General features: G+C 42.6%; 1 protein-coding gene across 8 annotated transcripts in view; it reads left to right on the top strand.

Moving 5' to 3' along the window:
* The window catches only part of TSNARE1 (t-SNARE domain containing 1), a 500,241-nt gene that overhangs the window by 305,713 nt on the left and 172,813 nt on the right, over positions 1 to 21,715 (top strand). For all 8 annotated transcript variants that reach the window (XM_089518973.1, XM_089518978.1, XM_089518975.1 and 5 more), the window contains exon 10: positions 10,141 to 10,213. In XM_089518973.1, coding sequence (XP_089375099.1) covers positions 10,141 to 10,213 — 73 coding nt within the window. The remainder of the gene's footprint in view (positions 1 to 10,140; positions 10,214 to 21,715) is intronic.

Here is a 21,715-nt window from a genome sequence, read left to right as displayed (position 1 = left end):
TCACACAACTTTAATCACACACACACACTTCCTCCTCCTCCTCCTCCTCCTCTCTCTCTCTCTCTCTCTCTCTCTCTCTCTCTCTCTCTCGCACACACACATAACTCAAAAGGCAGGAAAGACTTCACTTTCACAGATAGATGAAATATCTTACAATAACTGATTTACAAAACAAAACATAAGGTGCAAAAAATGTGTCATGCCACCCTTTCTCTTTTTCTTTGAGGATAGTTAAAACTTGTGGATATTCCCTATACCCTTGTTTGCATTCAAATGGTTAACTCAATCACTGTCATTTCCCTGGATTGCTCAGAAAATGGGAGTAGTATAGAAAATATGTGGGATGTGTTTTCCAAAGTCTTTTTCTTTAAAGCATCTCGAATGCAGTCCTAGCATGTGTGTCTCTATCCTTGTGTGAATTTAATTGGGGCAGGCTTGGAAGGAAGAAACAGGTGCTTTCATTGCGAAGAATGATCTCTAGTTTCCATCTGCTTTTCTCTGGATAGAAGGAAATATCTGTGGTCCCAGTATTTTTTCCCTCTGTGGGTGCATGAGAAAGGAATTGTAGGGCGGAAAGATGATTTTGACTATAGAAGAGGAAAAATCCTTCTGGAGAAAAGTTTAAGCCTTAACATGTGAGTGTTTCTGTACAGCTCAGAAAGAAGAAAAATGGGAAAGCATTCAATAAAAGCCACCAAAGAAAAAGAACATGCCTCTCAGGATGTTGAAAGGATGGAATTGTATCAGTTTAAAAGTCCAACACATTTTGGTCTGTGGATACTTTTTCACATTCTACAACCCCAAAACAGATTAAGTTAAAAACTCCAGGGCCTATTCACATGCTTTCGTTTGTCAGAAAATGATTTTGGTATTCCAGAAATTTCTGCCATTTTGTTTTTGTGTGTCATGCAGAAGAATCCCTGAAGAAATTCAACAAACAAAAATGAATCTGGATTTTTAGCTAATATAAGACCTGAGCATCTAAAGTTCAATCTATATCCATTGACACAACACTGAAGAAAGTTTATAGAAAATGTTTCTGTCTGCCATTCAGGACTCGATTCAGTTGACATCCCTAGCATCATTTCATATTTCTAAAAATGGGGGCTGGTGTCTTATTCAGTAGTTATGAAGCTGGAAGCTGGAATCACCAAGCATGAGCTCCAATCCCTGCCTTTGCATCCTGGCAACTTCCATACTGTAAAGATTCTTGTCAGTCCAGGATTTGTCTTGTCAGGGTTTCTTGATGCTAGAAAAAATGCATTTAAATCATTTTTAAAAAACATTTTTGAATATTCCTTCCATTTCTTTTTATATGTAATTTTGAAGGCAGCGTTTTCATCCTGAGGTTGCATCCCCTTGCTCTGAAGACTGGAGAAGAGGGTTCAGGGACTGGGAATCAGAGGCAGACCCTGAGATCTGGGAACTCTACCTTCAGGATGTTGGTTTGGATATAGATATATCTGAAACAAGAATATTAAAATCTGCCTTTGGTGTGCACCTTCTGCAATTCTGTGCATTACAGGGGTGGAAAACATCATTTGTTTTAAGAATAACCCATACCCAACAGGATTTCTCTCTGTGTGACATAGTGACAATCTCTGACATATTCCCCCTATAACTCCCCTCATTTTCCAATACACACTCCCTTGTCTTTTTTTTCTTTGCAAAGGATGGAGGGAAAACCCTGTATTTAGCAGTACCTTGCAGGTGCCTCTGGGGATGCTATTTATCCACTATGCACCATCCACCTGGTGCTCCATTAAAGAGGTATAAGTAGATCTTAATCTTTGCTGTCTTCAGAGTTCAATGTGACCTTTTCACATGAGTGATGCTGACTACAAAAATGATAACAAAACTGAAAAATTAAAAAATTAAAAACACAAAAGGTATTTATTTGTGTTTAATTAAGGATGGAAGTAGGGAGACAGTAATTTTTGGAAGGCTACTTCTATTATGTGAAACATTCTCTTATTGTTTCTCATCCTTTCTCTCTCTTCCTTTCTTGTTCCTTGCTTTCAAATATGAATTGCAAAGCCCTGAAGGGTTTAGCCATCTGGACCGATGAAGTGGGAAGCCTCCTGTGCCCAGCGGAAGGAAAGAAGAAAAGTAGTACAATTGCTCTTTGTGAGCCAAGCTGACACTATTGTCTGTTCTCCGGAGAAACACCTCCTTTTGTTGTTGCTTTATGTGCAGATCATTTTCCACTTCTGGAGTTTATCCATTCTTTCTGCAACTTGAGGGGAAAGAACATTTGGAGACAAGGAGATTTAGCTTGTGTACTGTAGGATTAGTATGACCTCCTCCATGAATTGAGAGAAAGAGGAGCATAAGTCAGTCTAGGTTAGTCCTATCTTTCTCTGACATTGCCAATAGAGTTCTCAGATCTCAAGACCTAGCCCCTCTTTTCAAGTCCTCAGGGCCAGGAGAGGAATCTTGGGGAAAGAGTGTGGTTTTGAAAACAACCTATGCATATATTTTCTTCATTACTTAGATATGGTGTCTTTATCTGAATAGAACTTTGAGAAGGAAAAAACTACATGGGTAAAAACAATCCAGATGTCTTGCTGAGGGATCACTCAGTAGCCAGGAAAACCAGAGGGATGTGTAAAAGAGTAGTCAGCATCCATTTCCAGGAAAGGAGGGTAGAGTTTCTGAGATGGCTTGGATGTCTTTCCCACCAAGTGAGAGATAGCAGTTGCTTCCAGTGGCTAATGAGTCTGCCTTATCTAGGCAGACTGGTTGAGCATTGAGAACAGTTGAGGTAGCACTGTCTAGTGTGGATGGGCCCCGTATAATACCCCCATCATCTCTGGGAGGGCAGACAACACAAGGCCCAGTCCCCGAGTCTGATGTAAACGGTTTGAATGACATCTGGTTAGTTCAGCAACTGGGGTATCCCTATTTATGCATGCATGTGTGTGTTGTGTACCTTCAAGTTGCTTCTCATGTATGGTGACCCTAAGCCAAACCTATCACAGGGTTTTCTTCGAAAGATTTGTTCAGAAGAGGCTTCCCCTCAGAATGAGAGCATGTGATTTGCCCAAGGTCACCCAGTGGGTTTCATAGCTGAGCTGGGAGTCCAACCATGATCTCCAGAGTTGCAGTCCAACCCTCAAATGTCTATGCCACACTGGCTGGTATGTTCTCTCCCCCCCCAACAGATTAAAGACATTGGGCATGTTCATATGAACATCCCACTCTGCCTCAGTGCCACTGTCACCGCAGTGAGTTGCTAGCTCTGAGGTCAGAATGAGGTGCCCAGCCATATGATCTACACTGGGCACCTCGTGTTGACCTCACAGTTAAAGATTTGCCACCATGGTGGATGTGCCAGATGGCATAATAAGATGTGCATGTGGATGGCACCCGCCATTACAACAGAGGGCCTTGGCTAATGTGGGAAGGCTAGGCCAAAATATTCCGGGCTAGTCCTTGAGTATTCTGGCTAATGCAGACACCACCTCAGTTGCTGCTGTCCCAGAGAGACTCATAAGACTGTGGTTGATGCGTATCATCAGGGGCTGCCCTTGTAACATAAACTTTGTAACCTCGCCTAGTAACCTCACCTTATTTCTTTGCAGGGAGCTACACTAGGCTTTGCTCCTCTTCTCCAAATGGAATTGAACATGCAATCACTTCCAGTTTGGGGGAAGTGAACAGATATGGCCCATGGGGTGCTGTTTGTGTGAGTGTGGGGGAGAATGATTGTGTCCCTCATACCCTGGCTTTCCATCGCTACGCTACAGCAAGGCAGCAGCAGTGAAATGGCTGCCAAAGGGTTCTGTTCGGAAGGGACCACCTTTGGAGCAAAGCATTGTGGGAGATCTCTTTAATGCAACAGAACATAATGTCCTCATGTCCCACAATGCCTCAGTGAAAAGTCAGGAAAATAGTGTTTAGGATGGAGCACACAGCATAGGGAGAAGTCTGAGCAAAGCATAGGGAAAAAAGTAGCCAACGGAAGGAGAGGATTCCTTTGGAGCCCTGGTAGCGCAGTGGTTAAATGCCACTCACTCAAAAACATAAGGTTGTGAGTTCAATACCAGCCCATGGGCTCAAGCTCAACTCAGGCTTGCATCCTTCTAAGGTTGCTAAAATGAGTACCCAGATTGTTGGGGGCAATTAGCTTACAATTTGTAAACTGCTTAGGGAGTGCTTAAGTGCATTGATAAGCAGTATAGAAATGTACTTGCTATTGCTATTTCTATGGATTTGTAGTCTGGTGAAGTTCTGGAGCTTTCTGGCTGACAATTCCAGCCACCTCTCTCTATGCTGCAAATCCCAGCATTCCATAGGACAGAAATATGGCAGTTAAAGTGGAATCATAGTGATATAAATCTGTACTGTGAATGAATCTCTTAACTTGAACTAGGCCATGTCCGTAGTACACAGGGCTCTTGGTATCTGCTATGCTTTGGTTGCAGGACACCATGTGGATAACAAAATCCATGGATGCTTCAGTCCCATTAAATACAGTGATGTAGTGAAATGGTGTCCCTTATATAAAATAGCAAAATAGTGGTTAACTGTTTGGAATTTGCATCTTTTTTGGAATATTTTCAAACCATGAATGCTTGAATCCATGGATAAAGAGGGCCAATTGAATTTACCAACTCTGGTGGGGTACAGACCGCCCCTTTGGGGCATCCGGCACCCGCCCCTTTCCCCGACAGATCGGGGCCTGAGCTGCCACAGTGGCAGCCCCAGAGGCTCCGATCTGCCACTTTTCCAGGCCTCAGGGAAGCAGCAAAACGGCGCTTCCCTGTGGCCTGGAAAGGGGTGTCCTTGGGGCTTCATGCCCCAAGGACACCCTGACAGCAGCGGAGAAAGCGAGAAAGGGGCCGCTCAACCCTTTTCTCTCTGTATCGCTGGCGTGGCCATTTAAAGGCCACACCAGCGATACGCGTGGTGGAAGGAGCTCCGAAACGGAGCTCCTTTCAGCGCCACTGAAAGGGCACCACAAGCGCCCTGCAGCGGCGCCATGACATGATGCCTGTGCCATGCCGTTTGGATGCAGCGCGTCCATCACGTCAAAATGGTGGCGCCCATGTAAACAGGGCACTGCCATTTTGACATACAGAGTACGTCCTAGGGTTAGGGAGCGTGCAAATGGTGCATGCTCCCTAACCCTAGATTCACCGCCACCACACCCCATTTTGGCGGTGTAGATCCCACCTCTGTTTCTCTCTCTTCCTATTTCTTTAAAACCTCTCTCTAGTGGCAGCTAATGGCTCTGAAGTAAATGAGATGATGAATCTGCTCTGACTTTAATCCAGACTTTAAAGGTTGTTGATGCTTATTCCAAAAATAGGTTCAGTGCCTCGGTTAGTTTTTTTAGAAGTTCAGATTAAAATCCAGAGCAGAAGGACAAGATACCAGCCACCATGGCTTTTCTTCCTATCCCAACAGCAGTGACAAAATGTTCTCCAAGCTAAATAGCAACTATGAATATTAGCATAAATAATTAAAGGCAAAGTCATTTGACAACAAAGAGAGCAGACTATATTTGTGACACATTGCTTTTGTTCAATTTTCTTTCTTTTTCTTTGTGTTTTGTTTCTTGGATGTGTTTCTCAACTCAGTGAGTATGTGTGTGTGTTCGGTAATTCACAATGGTTCTCTCCAGCTTTATTACAAATTAATGAGATTCTCACTGCATTACATAATTAAGTACTGTGGCATTCAGAGCTGCATAATGAACTCTTCCCCCAAAAGCACATAGATCTACTTGGCACCTCTTATGAATTCATCACAGGAGACAGCTTAGCGATCCAAGCAGCAGGCTGGGGATGCTCAAACGCCACAGGTTCTAATCCCGGAAGGCCCAGGGGAACAAATAAATTGGGCACCATGCAGTTTAATATGCAAGGCAACCGTTCTCAAGAGAGCTTTTGATAGCCAAGCTGGGAAAGGAGCTTTGGCAAGGTAGTGTGAGGAGACTCCATGAGAAGCACATTTGGGAACATGAAAAATTAGTCTGACGGTACTATAGTTCATTCACCAGGATGCTGTGCAGTCTAGTGAACCCCACAGGGAATCCTGAATGGACGACTATTAGGACATTACTCTCAATGCACCTTGAGTTGTGAAAGGAGGAGTTCCACTCTTTTTATCTACACGGCCTGCCATCTTTTCAAACCACAGCTGAGGTCTGAGAAAGCAGAATCTCAGAGATATGGTGCAATGAAACCAACCTCTGATCAGATGTAGTGGAGAAACCAGTAGCAGTCATGGTGGGAATGTGGGACTTCAGAGACTGAGTGAGGCAGAATTGGACCATGGGTCACAGGTTCCCCTCTCCCACCCTACAGACATATTGGAAGCAAACTCTACATGTAAAACTCAAGGGTTTCCCCCCCCCCCCCCACTTCTTCCCAAGATCAAGGACTCTTGCAGACCTGCAATAGTGTTTTTATTTACAATCAAATTGAGCTTGATTCCTAGTGATCCTATGAATGAGAGACCTCCAAGAGCCTCAGTCGTCATGCTGTCCTGCCTGCTGATTTAGATGTTACAGATGTCAACCAGCAGAGGTGAAACTAGGCATGCCCACTTCAGTCCTGACTTTACAATTTGAGGTTGAAGTTCTAGAGGCTATTTGGTTCAACGTGCTCCAGACTTCCCTTCAGAACTTGGCACTGCATCTATGAAGCAGTTTAGAATCATAAAATTATAGATTTGGAAGGAGCCTAATGGACCGTTAAGTCCAACCAACTGCTCAATGCATGAAATCCAGCTAGAGCATCCCCAGCAGGTAGTTGTCTGGCCTCTTTCTAAAGATCTTCAGAGAAAGAGATTCCACCACCTCTTTAAGTAAATGACTCCATTGTTCTCACTGTGAAGAATTTCCTTCTGTACTTCAGCTAGCCAAGATTAGACTGTCAAGCGTCACCTAGAGAACATTTTCATTGGCCATCCCTACACTGTGGAATGACCTGCCAGGAGATTAAAATAGTATTAAAGTTATTTCTTCTGGCAGACCTACCCAGTTGATTTTAAACTCTGAATTTTAAATTGGTGTGTGTGTGTGTGTGTGTGTGTGTGTGTGTATAATTTTGTGTTGGGTGATTTTAATTTGTCCTGTGTTTATGTGTTTTAACTTAATGTGTTAAAATGGTTTTATGTTTTAATCTATGTTTTACCCCACCTCGAGCCTTGGAGAGAGGCCAGTAAGAAAATAATAATAATAATAATAATAATAATAATAATAATAATAATCCATCTGTTTTACACAAGTTGCAGTAGGGTGGCAAACTAGCCTTTGCCTTGTACATCAGATAAATATTCTAAGGAAACCAAATCCTTATTTGTTTATGCAATGTCATATAGTAATTTGTGATAATAATAATTTATGTGCCTTAATGGAGGGGTCCAATTCATAAAGACTGTGCAGTCCTAGCTACAGAATCCTTTCAGTATTTTTCCCCCTTGCTTGATGTTATAGTATGGCAGTAATACTATTTCATTGGAATATACCAGGCTGAAATTGCTCCATTATGGTTCCTTCTTTTTGATGCTCAAATTATCTTCGGCAATTTCACTCCACAGTTTTGGACTATACATGGCATAGAAATATATGACATCACAGTGATCACTGAAATACAATCTTTGAGGGGAACATGAAGGTTTCTGTGAGGTCAAAGCATTGAAGAAATTGCAAGTGAGGCGGTGGAACTGAAATATCTGTTAAGGTAAAAAGGAATGTAGAGTAATCAAGCAAAAAATGGGATGTTCTTCCTCAGCCAGAACCTTCTAGAAATTGTGATAGAAACAAATGGTATGGAGAGGTTCTTATTGTTTGGAAGGAAAGGAAATCAGGGCCAGTCCTACCCATTAGACAGAGTGAGGCAATGTATCAAATGGCAAATGATGGAAGACAGCAATAAGGAAGATGAAACAAATATCCCCAATTATTCATTCCCAAGTCAAAAAATTGGAACACTTGTTGGGGAAAATAGTAGAGCAGAAAGATATTTCCTCCCACAATTATTTCCTGGTATTTGACATCACAAAGTGTTGTGCAGGAATTATTCTGTGGAGAAAAACCTATGGGGAAGGGTGTGGTACAAACAAAAACAACAACCCAGTTTTCTGCACAGAAGGCAGGTTTTGACACAAGGAAATGTATTTTTTTTCTCTGCAAAATATTTCCTGTGCAACATTTGTGGTTATTAGAATATGTTAAGGAATATTCCTTTTCTCAAAATGCTGGAAGAAAAAGATTTTAATTATTTGCCTTTGCATACAAGGACTTAATAGTCAAAGTTTCATATTGGACTGGATTCAAATGACAAAAAAAGAGATCCCAGCTAAACATTAGGAAGAGCCTTCTGATGGTAAAAGCTGATTGATGGGAGGAACTGATGTTGCTATTTGGGGATGTTTTTCAGTTGTTGTTTTTTGTACTTGCTGGAATAAAGGTCTTCACCTGCCATTGAAAAGACAACAAAGGAACAATCCAAACTCCCCTATGGAGGAGATTCCAAAGTGCTGGAGAAGCATTACCACCAAACATAGAATCATAGAGTTGGAAGGGCCATCCCCAATGGGGTTGAGTGAAGAGCCTCCCCTGGAGATCTTAAAGCTCAGCCAGGCTTTCATGGTAAGGTTTGGCCCTTCAAATAGCTTGGACCTGATTCATGTAGGACTTTATTGGGCATCACCAGCAGGTTGAATTGTGCCTGGAAATAGACCAACAGCAAGTGTGGTTGTTGCAACAATGGAATTACAGTATATGCTCCCTGTAATCAGAATCTGTTAGATCTTTTTAGGTCTAGATTAAAAGCAAGAGCTAGTTTGCCACCCCTTGAAATGGAAGTCACCAGCTGCTATTGACTGTGGGTCAAGTTAGTCACAATTAGATTAACTGATGATATATGTATGTATAGTTCTATGTTTGATAAGCTTCTGCTCTATTGTTGTTGCTGCTGTTGCTGTGTGCCTTCAAGCCATTTCTGACTTATGACAACCCCAAGGTGTACCTCTCACAGGGTTTTCTTGGGAAGATTTGTTCAGAAGATGTTTGCCATTGCTTTCCTCTGACACTGAGGGTGTGTGCCTTGCCATGGATCATCCAGTAGAGTTCCATGGACAAGTAAGGATTCAAAACCTGGTATCCCAGTGTCCTAGTCCAACACTCAAACCACTACACTACACTGGTCCTCCAAACTTCTGCTCTGCTGATCATATAAAGCATGCAATTCTTTATGATACTTTTGTACTTTCAAGATCAAACCCCAAACAGCTTCTGAATCTTTGATATTAACCTTTAAAGTTTGGAGAATGCTTAAAGTTTGGAGTTGATTCAGTACCTGAGGAACATCACCCTTGTCTTGTCTTCTTGAGCTTTTGTGGTCATCAGGGTTTCAAATAAAACTTCTTATATTCTCAGAAGTATCCTGCACATTTCACAACTTCTGACAAATATCACCCAAACTAGTGTTTCAAGCTGCCACAACACTGCAGAATTCATGCAATTTGATACTGCTTTAACTGCCATTGCTCCGTGGAATCCTGAGATATGTAGTTTGTTGTGGCACCAGAGTGCTCTGAAAGCTAAATAGCTTGCAAAACTATAAATCCCAGAATTCCACCATGGCAGTTAAAGCAGTGCCAAACGGCATTAAGTGGACGCTTTTAAAAAGGCAGTCAAGATGGAGCTCTTCCGGCGGGCCCATCTATCCGACCCTGTTTAGGATCCATCCTTTAATCTTTAATGAGGATTCTGTGCAGTTCTACTGTTATAAAACTAATGTACAGTCTGTGATAAATTAGTTTTATTTGATATTATTATTGCTGAGATGATCTACTGTATTGGATTTTATTGATTGTATTTGTATGTTTTTATAGGGCTGTAACCCCGCCTTAATCCTCAGGGAGAGGCAGGGAAAACTAAATTATTATTATGATTATGATTATTAGTTCTGCAGTGTAGATGTAGCCTCAGATGGACTTTGGGGCTACCTGCAAAGACATGATGTGAGACCTTGCAAAAATTGAAAGAGTTGAAAAGACCTTCAAAATTGCCAAGAGTTCTCTGTTCTCTCTGGTTAAAGAGCTAAAGAGTGAGCCTTACTTACCTTAGTTTTTCCAACAAGTCCTCCTATGTCTCATCCTTTTATTTTATTTATTTTTCAGAGTGATATGTTGGATGTTAACCAGATCATTAAAGACCTGGCCTCCATGGTGTATGAGCAGGGCGAGACGATAGGTGAGTACTACTGCTAGCATTTGTTTTTCTTTTCTATAACTCCATGATTAACCCTCTCTCTTCATCAGTTAGTCTGCAGTTAGTCTAAGTTTGTCTCCTTTTTTGTAATGTGCAGTTCTCTTGTGCGCCTCTATGTTTGAAAAGCGCATGTTACCGAACCTGTCATAACCTGAGTTGTTATAAAATCCTTAGTATTTGTAGTAAACCTGGGGTGTATCGACGATGTAGAAATACTGCAGTTTGACACCACTTTCATTGCTGTAGCTCCATCCTATGCAGAACTGGGATTTGCAGTTTTACAAGATCTTTAGCCTTTCTGCCAAAGAGTGCTGGTGCCTCACAAAACAACAAATCCCAGAATTCTGTAGGATGGAGCAGTGGCAGTTAAAGTACACTTGTGCCTGCTTCATTTTCTGTGATAAACCCTGTGTGTGAGATAGTGATATGGAACTGCTTATTGCTCAACCTGCTGCTTGGGAATACTCATTTCTCTGTTGTGAACTATACTAGTATTTCTCACCTTTCTGAACACTCCTGAGGTTAATGGGATGGCTAAATCCCCCCTCGGGCCTTTTAGGGAATATTTTGAGTTAAGGACATAGGGGACAATGTTGCCCCACCTTAGCAGTTTTAGGCCATGTTTTAGGGAATATTTTGAGTTAATCTTTAGGTCAAACAACATCAGAAGATAGGCTAGAGATGGAAAGAGCAGTATGCCCTTCTGGGGTCTTTAAGGGAAGCAACATGCACCACCTCCCAACTAGTAGCAAGTGTCCAGATCTCAGTATTGCGACCAAATCTGTTAGGGTTGAAATAAAATTGAACTCTTTGGTTGGTTGGTCAAACTAGTAGAACCAGCTGTTGCTGGAGTTCAAACTGTGTATCAGTGGGGTATGTGTGCTTCCTTCCCATAGCATGTGGTTTGTTGAAATGCATTAGAATGAAGGGAAGCATGAAGAAAGAAGAAATCCAGTCCATCTGCCTTGGTCCAGGCCTTGCAGGTAGAGAGGAACTGCTGGACCTCTTACCCTTTCCCTCCACCACTCCCTTCTCCTTCTGTGTCATGTCTTTATAGATTGTAAGCCCGAGGGCAGGGAACCGTCTAACTAAAAAGATTGTATGTAAATTTACAGCGCTTCATAAATAAAGGTTAATAATAATAATAATAATAATAATAAACAAGAATAATGAAATCTGAGAGATAAATAGGAGAAGGGGTGGCAATAGATGTCAGCTGATGGTCCATGGGCTATGAGTTCTTGGCCACCATAATTTATGCCATCTTCAAAAGATTGCCAGGTGTGCCCTGCACCTCCTGGAACTTGTGCATAGAATATCCTTTTTTTGCCAGATGTCTTTTTCTTCAAGTCATAAGGTTCAGCCTCCGTGAATTTCTCATGCAAATTCAAAGGGAGGTTAATGTGAAATGACAGCTAAGGGAAAGAAGTCCCACATGCCTTACCATTCTCCTTGTGTTTCTGTGCTCAGGAGAGGAAAACAAACCAAGGAGTGTCTTCACATTAATTGAGACAATTTTCCAACCCAATGGAGGCATTTAAGCAAATATTTGTCTTCCAATAATTCAATGTGCTTTGGGATATAAAGGTACTTTGTAGAAGGGAGTTCAGGGCTCCAGAAGCTTCGAGCATAGAGGAGGTTTCTGGTGCTCAGATATACAGATGGAAAATAATTTTGTTGAGGTTGTAGTTCTTGACTAAGTAATTACACTCAAAGACTCACCTTAAGCAAAGCTCATCATTATGCATATTGCAAGGTTATATTACTGGTATGTTTCGGAGAACTACAGTAGCCCTATTCAGGTTGAAGGACACAGAGATTATCTGAAGATATTTGATAAATAGTAAAAATAAAAAAGTGGAGAGTATTGAGAGTTGGGAAATTCTGATGCAGAGAATCCTAGAGCTAGTATATACGCAAATGAATATTTTGCAGATTTTCACACATCCACTTCACTGCTTAATTATCCTCACCTTCCTGTGGAAATTCACATCTGTTTGACACCCCCCACCAAAAATGCACAGCCATGTGAATTCATACAATGTGGATGGACACCCAACCACACATTCATTAAAGTGCATCCTCAGATATAATGGATGGATACTCTGGTAAAAACTTCTAATCCTTTTTAGCAGAGTTTATGGAGTCCTCCCCCATTGCAAAAAGCCCAGCTTTCTACAGATTGCATCCAGCCTGATTGCAGCCTATTTGATTCCAATGAAGAGTATTTTAGTCATGTAGGTAAGCCCCCAGATGTGTGAGAGTCTTCACAGTTGGAGATTTATTCTGTCCCAAAAATGAAGTGTTTTGTGTGCAGAAAATGTCATTATTTGTACAAAAAGCAACATTGACTGGCATTCAGTATTGCAGTTAAGGATTTGTAACCTGGGTGGGTTATAGACCGCTGAGGCCCCGATCCGCCGCTTTTCAGGCTGCGGGGAAGCAGCAAAACGCCGCTTCCCCGCAGCCTGAAAGGGGTGTCCCTGGGGCTTCAAGCCCCAAGGACACCCCGCGGCGGCGGGGAGAAGGAGAAAGGGGCCGCTTGGCCCCTTTCTCCATTGCTTTGCTGGGCGCAGCTGTCTGAAGGCTGCACCCAGCGAAGCAAAGCGCCGCCGCAAACCAGGAAGGAGCTCCAAAACGGAGCTCCTTCCTGGTCCGCAGAAAGGGTGCCCTAGGCGCCCTGGCGCGGAGTGAGGACGTCACGTCCGCGCCGCCCCATGTAGAGGCGGCGCGGCCGTGACGTCCTCATGATGGCGGCCGTCTGGAACGACCGCCGTCATTTTTTACGCACAGAGCACGTATTAGGGTTAGGGAGGTGCGGAAGCACCGCACCTCCCTAACCCTAGTACACGCTCCGTGCATACGTTCATGGCGGTTTGTAACCCGCCTTGGAGTTGTGAATCTGTAACTACTCTGTTTTTATTAAGTGTAGATATTGTTGCTCCCCCCAAAAAAGAAGAGATGGTTAAGAGGTGACATGATAGACATGGTTAAGTATTTGAAGGGATACCATATTGAACTTGGAGTAAGCTTGTTTTCTGCAGCTCCAGAGATAAGGACAGATGAAAACTAGAGGAAAAGAGATTCCACCTCAACATTGGGAAGCACTTCCTGACATTAACAGCTATTCAACAGTGGATTATGCTGCCACTGAGGGTGATGAGTCTCCTTCGCTGGAGTTTTTTAAGCAGGGGCTGGAGGATCAATGGTCACATGGAATGCTTTGATAGCATCTTCTTGCATGGCAGAATGGGATTGAACTGGATGGCCCTTGGGGTCTCTTCCAGTTTTATGATTCTGTGAAATGTCACCCTAGCCTACTTTAAGAGCTAGCAGATAGGGGATGTCTGTTCAGCTTCCAATTGGTGTGTGTCATGCCTCCAGAGCATCTTTGATGCTCTTGAGACATATATTCAGTTGAGATTATATTAGCTTTTTTATGTATTAGTTTAGAAGGGAAAATAGAGATCTACAGCTTTAAAAAAGACAAGGATTGTGGGAAATCCCAGGGTCTTATGCTGTCTCCCTCTAGTTAGTTTCAGTGTGTAGTAAGATTTCAGCCAAGTCAGACCTGGAGAGAGTATTTTCCTTTGACAAAAAGATAAGTCCACAAAAGAAGAAAGATAGTCCTCAAAAGAAGAAAGATAGAATCCACCAAGAAGAGAGCAAGGTATTTAGGAAGGACTATTGAGAAAAAGGAAAACGGTTTCATGTTTTGTGTTTATAACCAGTAAAGCTTTTGAAACTTTACAAATTTGTGGACAAGTCTTTTGTTCTGGCTGTGATCCCGAGAGCCAGAGGCCTTACTACACCCAAAGTCCATAGTATTGCTCTTGGGACAAAACAGTGTGCATCCCAACTGGGATGACATTTCCAACCTCCTCATGTCAATGAACAAGTCTGGGGCAATAAGAAGCAGAAGCCCTATCACACATCCTTGTCACAGCCTCACTCACTGGCAGGGGGAGTGGAAACATCCTCCTCTGACAGATCATTGGAGAGGTGAAGAAGACAATATGCCCTCTCGATCCTTGCCTATCATGGCTCGCTGTCCAGGCGGGTGATGCCTTGATGACATTTCCAAGATGTGTCATCAATGCATCCATTAGGGAAGATCATGTTCCAGCTTGTTTGAAGCGGTCGTCTGAAAAAATCTTCCTTGGATCCCCCGGATATGAAAAATTAGAGGCTTGTCTCCCATCTGCCATTTTTGAGTAAGGTAATCAAGAGGGCTGTTGCTCTTCAACTCCAAGTGGTCTTTGATGAAGCTGGTTATCTAGATCCATTTCAAACCGGCTTCTGGATGGGATATGGGGTGGAGACTGCCATGGTTGCCTTGGCTAATGACCTTTATCTAGGCATTGACAGAGGAAGTGTAACCCGCTTGGTGCTTTTAGACCTCTCAGGAGCATTTGACACAATAGATCGTGACATCCTCTTGGGACACCTGAGAGAGTTAGGAATCAGAGGCATTGTGTTGCAATGGTTCTATTCCTTCCTCTCAGGCAGATTCCAGAGGGTGATGCTCGGGGACAGTTGCTCCTCAAAAACGGAGCTTAATTGTGGTGTCCCTCAGGGCACCATCCTGTCCCCGATGCTATTCAATATATACATGAAACCACTGGGAAAAATCATTCATAGACATGGGGCGGGGTGTTATCAGTATGCTGATGACACCCAACTATTATATCATCATCATCATCATCATCATCATCATCATCATCTTCTTCTTCTTCTTCTTCTTCTTCTTCTTCTTCTTCTTCTTCTTATGCCCTGAGTGGCAGTTGAACAGATCTCCTTTGCCAAATGGGCTACTGGAGATGTTATTTAGCTATGTACACTTAACTAAGCACCCAGTGTAGAATATTGGTGAGTGTCTGCACAGGGACGTAGTGGCTCAGCAGTCAAGACGCTGACTCTGATGATTGCAAGATCAACAGGTCAGCAGTTTGAGGCCTAAGCACTGTGTAATGGAGTGAGCTCCCATCAGTAGTCAACCTGCCAACCTAGCAGTTTGAAATTGTGTAAAAGTGCAAGTATATAAAAACAGAGGCAAGATGACCATCTGTCAGGGATGCTTTAATCGTGAGTTCCTGCGTGGCAAGGGGTGGGACTGGATGGCCCTTTTGGTCTCTTCCAACTCTATCATTTTATGATTCACCAAACTACAAATCCCAGTATTCTGTTGGATAAAGTCATTATTATTTATTATTAACCTTTATTTATGAAGCGCTGTAAATTTACACAGCGCTGTACATACAATCTTTTTAGTTAGACGGTTCCCTGCCCTCGGGCTTACAATCTAAAAAGACATGACACAGAAGAAGAAGGGAGTGGTGGAGGGAAAGGGTAAGAGGTCCAGCATTTCCTCTCTACCTCCAAGGCCTGGACCAAGGCAGATGGACTGGAGGGAGGGCTTGGCTTCATAATGGATGGTTAATCATCTTCCAGGGAAAATACATACTCTCAAGTAGGATAATACATATACAGTACATAGCAATACAGGAAATGGTTTGATAAACAGGCACCAAAAGAACATCAAATAGTAAGCGACAATTATGCAATGCCTGGGAAGGCTTCTCTGAACAGGATGGTTTTTAACTCCGTTTTGAAGCTGGTTAAAGAAGTGATAACTCTTGCTTGTGGGGGAAGAAGGTTCCAGGGGTGAGGGGCAGCAAATGAAAAGGGGCGAATCCGGGATGGGGCAGAGGAAATCCTGGGCTGAGACAGCAGACCTTGACTACCAGAATGGAGGGCCCGAGTGGGAAGGTGAGGAGAAAGAAGATCTGATAAGTAAGGAGAGGCCAGTCCATGGAAGGCTTTAAATGTCGACAGCAGGAGCTTATACTGAATGCGGAAAGGGAGGGGGAGCCAGTGAAGGGATGCCAACACAGGAGAGATGTGGTCAGCGCGGTGGGTGGAAGTGATAATGCGTGCAGCTGAATGCTGGACAGAGATTAAAGGATGGAGGTGAGAAAGAGGAAGCCCAGCCAGGAGGACGTTACAGTAAATCAAGTCATGAGATCACTAGGGCATGGACCAGGACCACTAGGTCCTGTACACACGTCTTAGCTCGGCTACTGGTTGCTTTAAGTTAACAAGGAAACGGAAACTAGATCTCTCCCTAGCAAGTCCCAGTGCGTGCTTAGGGAAACGTAGTTCATTGAGATTCACTGGGTGGTGGCAGTGAAGAATACAGGATCTCAAGGGGTCTCATTCAGCTCAGCAGGGAGTGGGAATGGAGAGCTAGGAGACTCTAGGGAAAGTTTAAGGGACTCCCTGGGAGTAAGAGCCCCCAGGGATCACCACTGTACACAGTGTGGGTACTCTTCAGGAGTATATCACCTAAAAAGAAAGGAAAAGTCAAATAGGCCAGAATCCTGTTGGAGAGTTACAGATGCATAAAGACCATACTTGAGATGCTACGCAGTGAATCGTGTCCCAGACTCCCATTAATCACAATACTTGAGACCCAGTAAATGGAGACTGGGAGAATTTTGAAATTTTCCCAGTCCCCCATTTAAAGTAGGGGCTATGTATGGACTTTTATATTCCTCCAGTGCCCCAAACACAGTTTGGGGAACAAGCCAAAGACTGATTGCTACACAGCTGATAGCTAGAAACTAATGAGCACACCCAGTCACAGAGTAGTTTACAGTTCAGCACTTACTTTACTTTAGCAAATAGAAGCCTTAAGTCCCAAACAAAGTTCAGCAATGTCCAGTTCAGGTTAATGGCATGCAGAGTCATCAAACACAGTCCAAGTCAAACAAAGAGTTCAGGAACACAATAGGGAACCAGGTAAATCAGATAATTTCTGTCAACTCCTGGAGAGCAGGGCTGGGAATTTATAGCTCAGCAGCTCAATACAGCTGCTGCTGAATTATAATTGCTGCTTCCTACAAATCCTCTGACAAGGCCTAAAGTCCTCCTTTTGTTGCCTTCACTTGGCAAAGGTAGGTAGGGGTAAGTGGTCTTCTATATCTGAATGGACTGGGTCTGCATTCTGTCTCTGAGTAACTCCAGTAACTCTGGAATCTTTTGCTATTCTGCTTCAGCTGCAGGTCCCTACAGGCCCACCACTTCACTCTCTGAGTCAGAGTCCAGGTCCATGTTCTGGAACAGGCCTGACACCCAATCCCCCATTTAAAGTAGGGGCTACCTAAGGATTGTGAATATGGGACAGTCGCAAGTGTATAACTCTGGGTTAGGCATCTGTAACTGCCCAAAAGGATTCTGGCCATGATCTTCAGGGATGGCATCTCTTCCATGAATGCCACTCCCTCAATGAATGCTCTCTCTGTGTCAAAATATATGCCACCTTTGGCTCTCAGCATTGTTTGGAGGTGAAGTTGAAGTCTTTGATGGATGTGAAGGAAGACTGCGTCAGAAGCAACTTGATTGTGTTATTGCTCGGCATCCCCCTTTTGCTGAGAATTGAGATTCTCAAATTTACTCAGGCTGCAGGGAGGCATATCAGATGTGAATGCCTGGAGCTGCATGACAACATACATCAGTTATTTCTGTGACCCTTGTCACTGTGTCCCTTGTGGCTAGATTTATTTTCTGAGGAATTACCCATGCAGCGCAAGAGCCCCCAATACTGACTTGTGCGGGTGGTGGAAGCTGTTCAAAAGAGGATTTTTAAAAATGTTTCTAAAACAGCATCATTCTTCATCTTCCCAACCCCCTTTGCCCAGTGAAGTCTGCCTTTATGCACAACGCATTTTTCAACTGGCAATGTTTGGCAGCATGTTTCCTTCTGACAAGTCCTTCTTTGATCAAAATAAGTCCGCTGATGCAAGTTATCTCTGGGGTTAATGTTTGAGAGGGACCAGACTTTGCTTCATTTGATACTTCAGCTAAAAATGATGGCAAAAAAAGAGGGTATGAAATGAAGTCAGAGCGGCATTATAGAATGCTGCTTACAGTTGGAAAGATTACACTAATCCCAGGAACATTTCATGAACAATGTCTGCTACAGCAATTCTTTAGCAGAATTTCACAAAATCAGTACTAAAGGGAGGCAAATAGATTGCGATGCTTCAAGGATTTGCAGCACAGAAAGTTGGGTCAGACCATGCTCCATCTAGGTCAGTACTAGCTACACAGATTGACAGATGTATTCCAGAGTTTCAGCTAGAGGTCTTTCTTATTGGAGCTATGAAAGTTGGCCAGATTCTGCTTGGGACTTGCATCTTTGCAAATAGTCATTGTTGTTGTGTGCCTTCAAGTCATTTCTGACTTATCATGGGTTTTTCAAGGGGTGAGAATGTGACTTGACCAAAATAATCCAGTGTGTTTCTATGGATGTGTGGAGAATCAAACCCTGCTCTTCAGATCCCCGTCTAACGCTCAAACTATTACACCATACTGTCTCTCACAAATAGCCATACTTATGTGCAAAACTGAATTGAGTACATTTGGAAAATAATATTCACCAAGGGGCTGCCATGACTCTACAGTGAATGATCACCCATTGCACAGTTGTGGAGCGACTGATGTGCCATGGTCCAATGTTCAATTGGCACCAGTAAACTTTGGGGCAGTCCCAGATGTGCATCCAAATATCAGCTAGGAGGCGCTGGAACACAACAGGAGTGTCCAGTGGCCATCAGAAATGCCTGATGCACATTGGAGCACTCTTGCCACCATCTGGATGCTCATTTTTACAATTCATTGACAAGGTTTTGTTGCATTTCTGCAGTGTTGCTAGAGATTCATATCTTATAAAGTGCAGACTGTGAGTTGGCTGTTGAGTGTTACTTTTAGTAACTAATTCCCTGAATAAGAAAAATAAGGAGGCTGTTTTAAAGCAAACATTTATTAATGGTGCAAGAACCAACAAAGTAAGGATATTCAGACTCCAGATGAACTGCCCCTTTCATTGTTATGTCCCATTCATCCATTCTCTTTGGTGTTTATCTTATGGAAGCTTACCTTAACTTCCACCCAAAGTAAACATGACAGGGCATTCCTGCTAGTGATACTGGCATAGTTTTAGCAATAGCAAGTACATTTGCTTATCAGTGAACTAGGACTCCCTAACCGATTTACAATGTGTAAGCCAATTACTCCCAACAAGCTGGGTACTCATTTTACCAACCTACGAAAGAATGAAAGGCTAAGCAGACTTTGGAGCCCTCCTCTAGGATCAAACTTATAATGATGTGGATGCAGTGCCAACTTAGTTGGGGCTAAAGAAGGGTGACCAAGATGGTAAAAGGAAACCAAAGACTGTCAAGAACAGTTACAAGAGTTAGGTATGTTTAATCTGGGGAAGAGAATATCTAGGGGGCATCTACACTGTAGAAATAATGCAGCTTGACACCACTGTAACTGTCATGTTCCATGCTACAGAATCCAGGGATTTGTAGTTTTGTGAGGCAGCAGCATTCTTTGACAGAGAAGGCTAAAGACCTTGTAAAATTACAAATTTCAGGATTCCATAAGAAGGAGCTACAACGCTGAACGTGGTTCCAAACTGCAGTCAAACTGTACCCTGAGAGGGGAGAGCTATCCGAAAAAATCAGAATTGGAAGGACTGTCATGTGGAAGAAGGAGCAAGCTTGTTTTCTGATGCTCTACAGAGTAAGACCTGAATTAATGGGTTCCAGTTGTGAGAAAGGAGATTCTGACTAAACATTGGGATCAGCTTCTTATGCTAAGAGGTGTTCAACTGTGGAGTCGACACCTTGGAAGCTGTTGGACTCTCCTTTATTGAAGGTTGTTTAAAGAATTTAAAGAATTCTGTAATTGCCACAGTAAGGTGTTCACATGGATAAAACAGAGAAGTAGAAATTTCTGGCTTTCAGAAGCTGGTGGGATTAAGAGGTCAAACAGCACTGTCGGTAAATAATAACAGTAAAATAAAGGATAGCCATAAAGAAAAGTGGGGGGATAACCACTTCATCTACCTTTTTTTCATGCAGGAGATGACATGGAAACCTGAAATGAATCACAACCATTCTGTACTTAGAGCCACCATATAAGCTAGTTACCACTGCACTCCTAAAACTGCTGCCAGTGCTTGTTATTACTGGAATTTCATTTTTTTAAAAGGCTATTTATGTTCCTGTTTTTGAAAAGTTGCTTTTATTCCCCTAAAATAGTTATTTTACCCTCACTTTTTTTTTTAAAAAAAAATCTGAATGCTACAAGCCTGTAGTACAAAACATACCTAAGCAATCTAAGAAAAATAAAATAAAAATAAACACACAGAGAGATGCTATGATATTTTAAAACAATATTGACAGAATAACACACTCTGCTCCCTGCCCCGGTTGGATTGCTGCTGTTTGTTTGTTTCGTTATGTGCCTTCAAACTGACTCTGACTTATGGCAAATTTATCGGAGGGTTTTCTTAGCAAGCTTGATTTTGAGTGGGTTTGCCATTGCCTTAGAGGTTTTTAAACAGAGGCTGGATGGCCATCTGTCGGGGATGCTTTGATTTGGATTTCCTGCATGGCAGGGGGTTGGACTGGATGGCCCTTGTGGTCTCTTCCAACTCTATGATTCTTTCTCTCAGGCTGAGAGAGTGTGACTTGCCTAAGGTGTTTTTGTGTGTGTTTCTGTGGCTGAGTAGGCTTCCAAACTTCTAGTTCAACGCTCAAACCACTGTGCCTTGGAGACTTCTGTTGTTGTAGTTTTTGTTGTGTGCTTCCAAGTCATTTTTGATTCATGGCGATCCAAAAGTAAATGACCATCGGATTTTTTTGGCAGGTTTCTTCAGAGAGGGTTTGCCATTGTCATCCTCTGAGGCCGAGAGAGTGTGACTTGCCTGAGGTCACTCAGTGGGCTTTTATGCTCAAACAGGAATTTGAACCCTCATCTCCAGAATCACACTGCTCTAAAAAATGCCACTTCAATGTCACATTGAAACATAATGCTTTTGTTTCATGCCAAAGATATAATGGAAATCACAGCTAGAAAATCTCACTAAGTATATTGTTTTCAGTAATCTTGCCTGGAGAAATCTGGTAATCGTAAAAGAAATACAGTTAAAAATACGATCATAATTTCCAAAGCAGCACATACTGAAACCTAACAGTGACTACATTCAAATCGATTCTCAGAATAACAGTACTAGGATCCTCTTAGCATTCAGAGAGCTGAAACATGATTTTAGGAACTGTGTTGACATTAACTCTGCTTTGCAAGAAACCTAACATGTTGTTACTCATTGTTAACCACTACGAGTGTAAGAATATTTGGTATTTATGCCAGCAGAGTACAGCAAGCGAGTGTTTTGTACGGAAGAAAGGAAAAAAACATGCATTGTTTTGAGAAATCCATTCCAGGTTAATGCAAAGTGCTGAAATGCAGTTTCAGAAACCCCTGAAACTGGCTTCCTTGTTTGTAGATCTGCTGAAGCAACCATAATAGAAAGACCATTTCAAGCCACTGAGATGCTGCCAGGGAAGGAGGCAGCAACCAGTTTTAGTTTTACATTTGAGAAAAGAGAACTGAGGTTGTGACTCAGTG

Source organism: Sceloporus occidentalis, unplaced genomic scaffold (assembly GCF_023333645.1).
Source record: "Sceloporus occidentalis isolate IW3139 unplaced genomic scaffold, rSceOcc1.0.p SCAF_3, whole genome shotgun sequence".
Lineage (NCBI taxonomy): Eukaryota > Metazoa > Chordata > Lepidosauria > Squamata > Phrynosomatidae > Sceloporus > Sceloporus occidentalis.
This window is presented reverse-complemented; position numbering and strand designations above follow the sequence as displayed.